Source organism: Schistocerca cancellata, chromosome 5 (assembly GCF_023864275.1).
Source record: "Schistocerca cancellata isolate TAMUIC-IGC-003103 chromosome 5, iqSchCanc2.1, whole genome shotgun sequence".
Lineage (NCBI taxonomy): Eukaryota > Metazoa > Arthropoda > Insecta > Orthoptera > Acrididae > Schistocerca > Schistocerca cancellata.
In genome coordinates, this window is record NC_064630.1 from 243273388 (window position 1) to 243285873 (window position 12486).

The 12486-nt window shown below is 41.4% G+C and overlaps 1 protein-coding gene across 4 annotated transcripts in view; it reads right to left on the minus strand.

The window, feature by feature from the left end:
• The window catches only part of LOC126187864 (protein 60A), a 437325-nt gene that overhangs the window by 259654 nt on the left and 165185 nt on the right, over positions 1-12486 (minus strand). The window contains exons 5-6 of one of the 4 annotated variants that reach the window (XM_049929182.1): positions 3816-3892; positions 3350-3725 (exon numbers count right to left, since the gene is read on the minus strand). The exons of 2 other annotated variants lie outside the window; for them this stretch is intronic. In XM_049929182.1, coding sequence (XP_049785139.1) covers positions 3468-3725; positions 3816-3892 — 335 coding nt within the window. In that variant the 3' untranslated portion in view covers positions 3350-3467. Of the gene's footprint in view, positions 1-3349; positions 3726-3815; positions 3893-12486 lie in introns of those variants that run through there. One more of the 4 variants, XM_049929186.1, reaches the window with a different exon arrangement.

The window sequence follows — 12486 nt, forward strand, 5'->3', positions numbered from 1 at the left end:
CTGTACTCCAAGTATCTTATAACAACTGACATCTTTTACTGCCATGAAATGCTTTTCTCAGTATCGAATCACCCAACTCATCATCAGCTACTTTCTCTTTCTTTCCTTCATACACCCATTCTGTATATTCCTTTCACCTTTCTGCCTTTTCTCCTGTGACTGGTACCAGTTTGTCATCAGAGAATTTTCATACAACTGCCATGTTTCCTTCAAAGGAATCTCAAATTCTTGAATAACCAGCAAAATCTGTCTTTCCTATAGTTACAGTATACATGTCATGCAGTCATGCTTTGTCACTCTGCTCTTCCTGATTATCTTTACTCATCTTAATACTGTTGCTTTTAACCTTTTCAAAAGAATTTACACTGATAAGACAGAAACATTATGAGCACTGCCCGCCACGAGACTACATGCTGCCTGGGGATGTTGCAGGTACTAATGCAGTAAGGGAAGTTTATAAGCAGAGCAGAGATAAATGGGGAATCATTTCACTGATGACGGTGCAGTAAATGGTGAAATCCACTGACGTAAACAACTGACACGGGCAGTTTGTTATGGCTTGCCACCTGAGAACAAGGGTCTTGGAAACAGGAAACTTGGTTGGCCGTATTACATCTACTTCTACACTCACAATCTACAAGCCACCATACAGTGCCTGGTGGGGGGTGCCCTGGTGCCTATCTTCAAGTGTCGGCTAGCTCAGTTTTTCTGAACTTCTGTAATTCTCTTCTGTAGATCAAACAAACCTGAATATATTCATGACTTTCCAATATCTCTGTTATTCTCACACTGAAATGGATTGTTGACAACAAATTTATCAGTGAATAAATATGCCAGTGAATAAATATGCTAGTCATTTCCTTTCCTGTTCCGCTCACAAACAGAATGGGGGAAAACAACTGTCTGTATGTCTCATATCTTATCTTTGTTGTCCTTATACTAAGTGTATGTTGGCGGTAACAGAATTGCTCTTCAGTCAGGCTCAAATGCAAGTTCTCAAAATTTTTGGAATAGTGCTTTTCAAAAAGAACGTTGTGTTCCCTCCATGGATTCTCATTTGGGTTCCCAAACCGTCTTCATAACACCTGCATGTTGTTTGAACCAACCAGTAATACATCCAGCAGCCCACCTCAGAAATGCTTCAATGTCTTCTTCAATCCAACCTGGTACAGATCCTAAAAACTCTAGGAGTGGTCTAGAGTAGATTGCACCAGTGTCCTTTATACAGTCTCCTTCGCAGGTGAACCACTCTTTCCTAAAATTCTCCCAATAAACCAAAGTTGCCCATTTGCTTTCCCTACCACAGTTCTTACATGATTGTTCCATTTCATATTGCTTTGCAACATTGCACCCAGATATTTAAACGAATTGACTGTGTCAATTAGAACACTAGTAATACTTTTTCTGAACATTACAGGTTTGTTCTTTCTATTCATTGGCATTAACTTACATTCTTCCACATTTACCATTCATCACACCAGCTAGAAATTTTGTCTAAGCCATTTTGTATCTTCCTATAGTCACCCAACTTCATCACCTTCATAGACCACAGCATCATCACCAAAAACCACAGTTTGCTGCCTCCCTTGCTGCCAGATAATTTATATACACATAGAAATTAACAGAGGTGCTATAAATTTCCCTGGTGCCCTCTTGTGATACCCTTGTCTCTGACTGAGCAAGGTAGCGCAGTGAATAGCGCACTGGACTCGCACTCGAGAGGACAACGGTTCAAACCTGTGTCCGCCCATCCTGATTTAGGTTTTCCATGGTTTCCCTAAATCACTTAAGGCTAATGCTGGGATGGTTCCCTTGAAAGGGCACAGCTGACTTCCTTCCCTAATAGGATGGGACCGATGACCTCGCTGTTTGGTCCCCTCCCCCAAATCAACCAACCAACCTTGTCTCTGATGAACACTCGTGTTTGAAGACAACATACTGGGTTCAGTTACTGAAGAAGTCTCTGAGCCACTCATATATCAATGAACTTATTCCATATGCTCGTACCTTTGTCAACAGTCTACAGTGGGGCATGGTGTCAAATGTTTTCTGGAAACCTATAAATATGTAATCTGCCTGTTACCCTTCACACATAGTTCACAGTATATCAACTGCAGGAAGGGTAAGCTAAGTCTGGCATGAGCTACACTTTCTAAAACTTCACTAATTTGTGGATGTGAGCTTCTCAGTCTCAAGAAAATTTGTTATATTTGAACTAAGAATACGTCCAAGGATTCTGCAGCAAACCTGTTTGCTTGCTACTGTCATGAGCATCTATGGAAAGTGGTTGAAGGATGGGGAAGCCACGAGTAGGTAACGAGATATTTAATGCCTCATCATGGAACATGGAGTCTGAAGGCTTGCCTGCTCTGTAAAGCAGAATATACAGTGATCTGTGGCAAATCTGATGAGAGAGTACAATGCTGGTGCAGGCACAAGGGTTTCAGAGCACACCGTAAAGTGCACATTGTTGAATTAGGGATCCACAACAGACAAATGGGCATTCCTGTATTGTTAAACCAATATTGTCAATTAAGACTGTAGTCAGCATGGGATCACTGAGACTGGACCATGGATCAATCAAAATGTGTTCACCAGGTAGGTGGTTATAACTGGATACATGGTATCACAGATGAAAGGCTGCTCGAAACATGCACAGCATCACTGATGCAGACCAGTGGAGGCAATTTTACGCTATGGGGGATGTTCAACTGGGCTTCCATTGAACCTGTGATGGTATTCGAAGGCACCATGAAAGCTACAGAATACATGAACATTATTGTTGAGAACCTTCATGCTTCATGTCTTCTTCAGCACTGATGACATCTTCCAGCACGATAACAGCCCATCGCAAGGCCATAATTGTGCTACAGTGGTTTGAGAAGCATGATAGTGAACTCACATTGGTGTATTGGCTACAGAATTTCCTGACCTGAACCCAGTGGAACTCATGGGGTGCTATTGGGCACCAGTTCCTTATCTGCAAACCAATGTCTGTAATTTATGGGAACTGCATGATCTGTGCATAGACGTCTGGTGCCACCTACCTCTGGAAACCCATCAAGGATTTGTTAAATCTTTGCCATGCAGAATCAGTGCTCTATTACATTCCAAAGGTGGACTAACATGATACTAAGCAGGTGGTCACAATGTTTTGTCTCATTGGTGTGTCAAAAAAAAAAAAAAAGATAAACCATGGTAAAAGTTCCTAAAACAGTAATGTATATTTTCTAAATATGTTCCAGATATTTACATAGAGTTACGGCTGATAAAAATTTCTAATTATCACTTCTTATTGTCTGTGAAGTTAAAAAATATTGGTTATATAATTACTTATCAAAACTAGCTTAAAAAACACTGGACAATATATTTCACCATGAGGTTCACAAGTACACATTCATGAATGATGGTATATTTACAATGAAAGAAAGTGCAACACAGTGATCATGAATCCAGTACACACACAGTTAGTGACAGCCACAGCTCTTCACAACCATGTTCTTGTATTTGTTGAGTGTGACTAATTTGTCAAGATAATACAGCACATGCACTGGACCGAGCTTCACAGGGGCACAGCACGGCTTTGGAACATGTGTTGGGTACATCAGGTGAACCAAGGTCTGCACAATTGCATGGTTTGTGGCATTCATGTGTGCATTCAGAGGAAAGTTGCATTCACCACTGCAATACCAGGCATGGTAACCATTTGGGGCAATTATCCAATCCTGCAACAAGTTTGATTAGTGTAAGTTCACATCATCATCATCATCATATGTTGGCAATTCAGTACTTCAACCTATAAATGTCTTACACACCTTCCAGTCAAGATCCTGAAAGTTCACATAAAGCGTTCGCAGCTGGCAGTTCCTTGATGTCCAGTGAGGAATTGTATCTAAAAAATAAAAAATAAGAGGCTTTAAAATTAAAAATCTACATAGCACATAAAGAATTAAATTCATGAAAATGTATTTCGTTTCATTGCAATTATTTAGTTAGTCACTTATTTCTATGTTTTATGGACAATAACATGAGTTTATCATTATAACGTGGAATGTCTCAGTTAGTTTACAATGAGATACACTTTCACAGAGAAAAATATGGCAACATGCTGACAATTTACAGGATTGTCTTTTACATTAAGATCCTTCCCTGAGAAAGTAGTCAATGATTTTTGTGGCTGAATACCTCAATCCTTTCATTTCCACATTAAGGTTTAGAGAAGGTTAGCGTAAGTGATTCCTTCATCCGGTATTGTCTGTATGAATGTTTTCACACTGCAGTCGATTATTAACAACACTCTACATAGGACAGTGAATGTGCTGTGCAGCTGTTGTTAGCCTTATTACGCCATTCTGAGCAATGAACACTTTCTTCCTCAATGAAGTGTTGGCTTAGCATGTGTTGCTGTAAGATGTTAGAGAGGGAAAAACAGTGAGAGTATGTCTACTTTCTGACAGCATCATCTTCCAGTCTGAATTTAAATACTGATTTACCACACAGTTTTAACCTGTCAGGCAGCTTAATGTATGGCACACATTCTGCTTAGTGAATGGCACAATTTGTAATACCTCGACACACAGGCTGTGATTTAGTTACTGTTTGGCATGTTTTTACAGCAAGTGTGCTAGGCCAGCAAAGTATGAAGGTGAGCTCAACTAAAAGAGTGAAGCACAGGTACTAAAAAAATCGTAGTTATACCACAGCAGATGGCTTGCTTGGTAAAAGCACTACTCATGGACAGTAAAGGTTTGTGCTCTTATACTATTACAGAGTGGAGACAAAATGTTATACTTCATTTGGTGACAGATAATTCTCAACAGTGCGAACATCACTGTTACAATGCAGAAATATCTGATAAGTAGTGACTAAAATTAGTCAGCTAGAAATTCAGCAATACTGAGACATTGGCTCAGAAATGTAAATAAAATCATGTTATGGGACTTGTCATGGAAGACATGCAAAGCAGCTGAGTGAAGTCTGCATTAACTGTCACTAATCTTCAGTAGCCAAACAGCCTACAGGTTGGCAAAAGAGGAAGAAGGAAAGATTAGGGCTTACCGTCCCATTGACATAATGCAGGACCATCCTTGCATTAGCTTTTAGCGCTTTAGCGAATCCAAGGAACCTAAATCCATAGGCCAGATGGGGAAATGAACCTCCATTGTCTACAATAAGAGCCCAGTACCTCTGCACTAAGACTGGCAAAGGAGATACAGCACTGAAAAACCAAAACTGTTTTGTTGATGGGAGAAGAGATGGCACCTGTTTCTTTGGGACTCACAGGGTGTCATCATGACTTTCAGAAAAAATGTATTATAGTTACTGGCTCTTAACATGTAATGTTACTGAGTCAGCTGCTCAGTGATTTGAAACAGAAGTGACCAGGATCAGCATGCAAGAAGTTATCTCCTATTAGGACAATAAAACTATATCTATATACAGGGTGTTTCAAAAATGACCAGTATATTTGAAACGGCAATAAAAACTAAACGAGCAGCGATAGAAATACACCGTTTGTTGCAATATGCTTGGGACAACAGCACATTTTAAGGCAGACAAACTTTCGAAATTACAGTAGTTACAATTTTCAACAACAGATGGCGCTGCAGTCTGGGAAACTCTATAGTGCGATATTTTCCACATATCCACCACGCGTAGCAATAATATGGCGTAGTCTCTGAATGAAATTACCCGAAACCTTTGACAACGTGTCTGGCAGAATGGCTTCACATGCAGATGAGATGTACTGCTTCAGCTGTTCAATTGTTTCTGGATTCTGGCGGTACACCTGGTCTTTCAAGTGTCCCCACAGAAAGAAGCCACAGGGGTTCGTCTGGCGAATAGGGAGGCCAAATCCACGCCGCCTCCTGTATGTTTCGGATAGCCCAAAGCAATCACACGATCATCGAAATATTCATTCAGGAAATTAAAGACGTCGGCCGTGCGATGTGGCCGGGCACCATCTTGCATAAACCACGAGGTGTTCACAGTGTCGTCTAAGGCAGTTTGTACCACCACAAATTCACGAAGAATGTCCAGATAGCATGATGCAGTAATCGTTTCGGATCTGAAAAATGGGCCAATGATTCCTTTGGAAGAAATGGCGGCCCAGACCAGTACTTTTTGAGGATGCAGGGACGATGGGACTGCAACATGGGGCTTTTCGGTTCCCCATATGCGCCAGTTCTGTTTATTGACGAAGCCGTCCAGGTAAAAATAAGCTTCGTCAGTAAACCAAATGCTGCCCACATGCATATCGCCGTCATCAATCCTGTGCACTATATCGTTAGCGAATGTCTCTCGTGCAGCAATGGTAGCGGCGCTGAGGGGTTGCCGCGTTTGAATTTTGTATGGATAGAGGTGTAAACTCTGACGCATGAGACGATACGTGGACGTTGGCGTCATTTGGACCGCAGCTGCAACACGGCGAACGGAAACCCGAGGCCGCTGTTGGATCACCTGCTGCACTAGCTGCGCATTGCCCTCTGTGGTTGCCGTACGCGGTCGCCCTACCTTTCCAGCACGTTCATCCATCACGTTCCCAGTCCGTTGAAATTTTTCAGACAGATCCTTTATTGTATCACTTTTCGGTCCTTTGGTTACATTAAACCTCCGTTGAAAACTTCGTCTTGTTGCAACAACACTGTGTTCTAGGCGGTGGAATTCCAACACCAGAAAAATCCTCTGTTCTAAGGAATAAACCATGTTGTCTACAGCACACTTGCACGTTGTGAACAGCACACGCTGTGGCGCACCCACAGACTGCGTTGTCTTCTATATCTTTTACATCACTTGCAGCGCCATCAGTTGTTGAAAATTGTAACTACCGTAATTTCGAAAGTTTGTCCGCCTGAAAATGTACTGTTGTCCCAAGCATATTACAACAAACGGTGTATTTCTATCGCTGCTCGTTTAGTTTTTATTGCCGTTTCAAATATACCGGTCATTTTTGAAACACCCTGTATATACTCTGCAAGCCAATGTACAGTACATGGCAGAGGGTACCCTGTACCCCTACTAGTCATTTCCTTTCCTGTTCCACTCACAAACAGAGTGAAGGAAAAATGACTATCTACATGTCTCCATATGAGCCTTAATTTCTCGAATCTTATCTTCATCGTCCTTATATGCAATGTATGTTGGCGGCAGTAGAATTGTTTGGCAGTCAGCTCCAAATTCCAGTTCTCTAAATGTTCTAATTAGTGTTCCTCAAAAAGAATGTTGCCTTCCTTCCAGGGATTCCAATTTGACTTCCTGAAGCATCTCCGTAACACTTACGTGTTGTTTGATCCTACTGGTAATAAATCCAGCAGCCCATCTGTGAAGTGCTTCAGAGTCTTCCTTCAATCATACTCCTGAGCAGTGTTCAAGAATAGGTCGCACCAGAGTCCTATATGTTGTCTCCTTTACACGCATACCACTCTTTCCTAAAATTCTCCCAGTAAACCAAAGTTGACCATTCACCTTCCCTATTACAGTCCTCATATGCTTGTTCCATTTTATACTGCTTCACAGTGTTACACCCAAAAATTTAAGCAACTAGACTGTGTCAAGCAGGACGCTAGTAATACTGTATCTGAACATTATAGGTTAGTTCTTCCCAATTGTCTGCATTAACTTACATTTTTCCACAATTAGAGCCCACTGCCATCATCACTCCAACTAGAAATTTTGTCTAAGCCATCTTGTTTCTTCCTACAGTCACCCAACTTCGGCATATTACTGTACACCACAGCATCATCAGCAAACAACCAAAGATTGCCGCCCACCCTGTCTGACAAATCATTCGTGTATATGAAGAGCAACAGTGGTCCTATCACACCTCCCTGGGCACTCCTCATGATACCCGGGTCTCTGATGAACACTCGTCATCAAGGACATCATACAGGGTTTATTACTTAAGAAGTCTTCGAGCCACTCACACATTTGTGAACTTATTCCATATGCTCGAACCTTCTTAAGCAGCCTGCAATGGGACACCATATCAAACACTTTCCAAAAATCTAGAAATATGGAATCAATCTGTTGCCTTTCATCCATACTTTACAATATATCATGTAAGAAAAGGCCAAGCTGAGTTTTGCACGAGCAATGCTTCCTAAAACCATGCTGATTCAAGCTTCTCAGTCTCAACAAAATTTACTACATCTGAACTGAGAATATGTTCAAGGATTCTGCAGCAAACTGAAGATAGGGATATTGATCTGCAATTTTGTGGGTCCATTCTTTTACCCTTCTTATATACTGGGGTCAGCTCCACTTTCTTCCTGTCACTTGGGACTTTGTGCTGGGAAAGAGATTCATGATAAATGCAGACTAGATAAGTACTCTTTGTAAAACTGAACTGGGATCCCATCTGGAAGTGGTGATTTATTTGCTTTCAAATCTTTCAGTTGTTTCTATAGACCAGAGAAGCTTATTACTATGTCATTCATAAGGGAGTCTGACCGATGGTCAAATGATACTATGTTTGCACAATTCTCCTGTTTGAATGATTTCTTGGACATGAAATTTAAAACTTCAGCTTTCATTTTGCTATCTTCAGCTGCCACACCAAACTGGTCATCAAGGAACTGCATGGAAGCCTTAAACCCGCTTAGCGATTTTACGTAAGACCAGAATTTTCTCGGGGTTTCTGCCAGATTTTTCACTAAGGTGCAATAGTGCTAGTTCTCATATGCTTTGTGCATAGATCTTTTCACAGATGCAAGAATCTCTACTAACCTTTGCTTGTTGTCATTTGTGCATTCTCTTTTGAACCAGAGAGCAACAGCCTCTGTCTCCTTAGCATGTTCCGAATTTTGTTATTAAATCATGAAGGATATTTTTCATCCTTATCCACTTACTAGGCACATAGCTCTCCAGACCACAATTTACAATCTGCTTGACCTCTGTCCATAATTCCTTTACATCCATCTTAATGGACTAAGTGATGTCAATTCACTGTCTAAGAGAGATGCTAACAACTGCATTGACATCATGAACGTTAATCACCATTTCTATAATGAAATTATTGATGAGATCCAGCCTATTTGTAGCATGTGGGATGCCGAGCTAGCTACTCAAGGCCGTCTTCAGAAAACATATTCAAAAGTACAGGGTGTACATAAAGCCCAGGAACACTTTCAATTATTTATGGCACAAGAACCAAACATTGTACAGATATCATACATATGTCATTTAGAAGAGAAACACTGAAAGTTTTTTTGCATCTATATCGTCACAGCATAGTCTGGTAATTTGCCGATAGTCAGCGCTAGTCCCAAACATGGAGAGTTCAGGCATGGAGCGAGCTTCCTATGTGTTGCTGGGCACAAGCAACCCGTTGTAATCAATTTGTTGTGCCAGTGTTAAATGGCCTACCTTGCTGGTGCTTCTTACCATACTTGGTTCTAAATATCCATTGAACAGCTGTAGTAAAATTGTTTTTGTCCAACTGCAACATAACCTGAACTCCACATGTTTGCAACTAGCGCTGACTTGTTTGCGACTAGCACTGACTATCGGCAGATTACCAAACTATGCTGTCGCGGTATCCATGAAAAAAACTTTCAGGGTTTCTCTTCAAAATGACATATGTATGATATCTGTACAATGTTTGCTTCTTGTGCAACAAATAATTGAAAGTGTTCCCAGACTTTATGCGCACCCTGTATTTCGCATGACTGTCTGTCTGTACCCCTGCAATGAATCCACAGCCATCCCAGTCTACACCCAGTAGAGTAAAGTTGCCTCAAAGTACTATTGCACGATCAGGATATTTATGCACTACTGACCGTAGTCTTTCTTTGATTGACTCTAGGACTGTTACAGCAGAATCAGATGGCTGGTAAAAATATCCAACAGTTAACTTGATTTCATCTACAGCTGTTATACATGACCAGATAACTTCACTGTTTACTCAACTTGGACCTCAATAGAGGCAATACTTTCGTCAACTGCAATGAACACTTACCCTCTTATGGCCTCTAATCTGCCTTTCCGATATATGTTCCATGACTCACTAAATATTTCAGAAGTTTCCACCTCAGGTTTCAGCAGGTCTTGATCCAAAAATAATCTGAGTGCGAGAACTTTCCTGGAAGCCAGTAAATTCGGATACTTTATTAGGAATACTTCGAGAGTTCGCTGATAAAATTTTGACAGTCAAAGTGTCTTTATTCTTAATGCTTGCTGACTTCCCTAACTGCATATCAACTGGCAATTGTTCATCAGAACACCTCAGACTACAGTCTAGCCTAAAAAACTCTCATGTGCACTCTGCTACCCGAGTAGCTGCTTCCTTTGTGTAGTGCACCCCTGACCTACCAAGGGGAGTCTTACAAACTCCATGTGATATAAGCAGATCTAGAAATCTGCAACCGAGACTGTCTCAGAGTCAACAAAGCTTTTGGTTGAGACCCTCCACAAAGCTCCAAACCTAAGGACCCAGATCAGCTCTGAGAACAATTCTGCAAATTGTGAGCTCCACTTGCATACACACACAATACCACCAGTCTTCACCATTTCTGCCGGCCACCTGCATCAATGAGGATGCTCTCAGAAACCAAGTGACATGCATCATTGATACCGATGTGAGCCACAACTTGCACACAATTGTATCCAGCATCAGGCAAGGCCACTTCCACATCTCAGATGAGGCCCTCCAGCAGATATACCGAGTGCACATTGGCTTTCTTTCCAGCCCTGAATGCTATCTGCCTAAGGGACTCCATAACACACCTAACACTGGAGCTCCTGATAATTAGTAAACCCCTGTGTGCCTGTTCGGACCCTGCTGAAGGAGTGGCCATCTTTCTCCTCACAGTGTGAATGGGTGAGGCCAGGCAGCCAGTCTCCAAATTGGCCCTGCACCACAAGCAATGTGAACATATTACTGCCTGCCCCTCACCCTGTTGTGAGGGCAGATCCACTGCATTGGATGCACTAGGAGGTGCCTAGGAAGCAGAGTTCCAGGACAATAGAAACGCAGAGGCAGCAGCCTGAAGGTGGCTGACCATAGATGAAAGTGCTTTCAGCTGTTTGCGAACTGCAGTTAGCTCCTCCTGCATCCGCACACAGCATGCACACATCCTACCTATCCTAACAAGACAATCTGAAGAAGTAAACTATAAAAGCAGACACAATCCTAGATACGCAATTTGCTACCCTCCTGACATGTCACCAATGGGTGCTGATGTGTTAATGATCCACATGGCTGCCTGTTCACTGAGCAGCCACTGCAGTATGAAGTGAATGAATTTGTCCATGAAATTTAATAAATATAGTACAAGGAAAGAGATAAAAACTTAACTGGCAACTGTGTAGGCATATACAGTATCAGCTGAGAGCTGGAGCCAACATAGGTTGTCACAGGGGCAAATAAACATGAAATGGAATTTTGTTACATAATATCAAAAAAATGTTTAGTTGTGCAAGATACTTTCTTTGCTTGTAGAGTTTGTCTGTGCTGTGAATATAAATTGTGCAGACTATTGTTGTTTGGAAACTTGTTAAAAAATTATCTCAAGTAGTCACAATGTACCATTTATTTAGAGCACAACTATTTTCAGTAGGTCATCTCTCATTCTCAAAAGTCGCCTGCACAACAAACAGGGATCAGAATAAGGATAAACATCTGTAGTTACATACATCGTTAAAATGTAAAATTTGCAAACATCACTTGTTGTGAAGCCATTAAGAAAAAAATATAACACCATTGCTATTTAGAATCTTCAAAGAGCATATGAACTTATAAAATGGATACATGCTCTATTACAAGATTCAACCACATATCAGGTAGTTCACTATGTGCTCTATCAGTGAATTGATTGATTATGAGCCCCCCCTCTTTGACTTAACATAATCAAAGTATACAGGCATGGGTCACATGCTAATCACCAACTCATGTCATTAAATAGGGAAAGCAGCCCTAAATGGAAGTGCTCACAGATTCCGAAAACTTGCATGTGTACTGTAGTTCATTTTAGGTGGTTGGTTGGATGATTAAATGGACCAAACTACTACATCATCAGTCCCTTGTTCCTCAAACAGAAAGGTATATATGACTGTAGATCAGAGATAGCCTACCTCACAATACCCAGGGGAAGAAAACCCAAAGTTTACCAAAGGTCAATGAATCTGAGATAAAGGACAAAAAGAAGAAAGGGAGACATAGGAAGAAAGTCAGGCAAGGTGTCCCATCTAGGGAGCAGCCAGAAGCCCCAGAAAGCAGAGTGCAATGAGGGGACATACATCCCCCCACCCACACCACTTAGCAGAGGCACTCCACTCCGAAATTGCCTATGAAATACTAGGAACATGGACAGGGCAAGAGAAACACACAGAGACAAAAGATGAACAAGTCTAACAGATCCTGCAAGAGGAGGAAAGGAAGAGCAGATAGGATGAGGATTGGGCTGGACGTCCAGACAGCCACAGCTCAGTCTGGACAGAGGAGGCAACAATGTGTTCTCCAACCCTTCAATAGGCCACCAGGTTAAATAG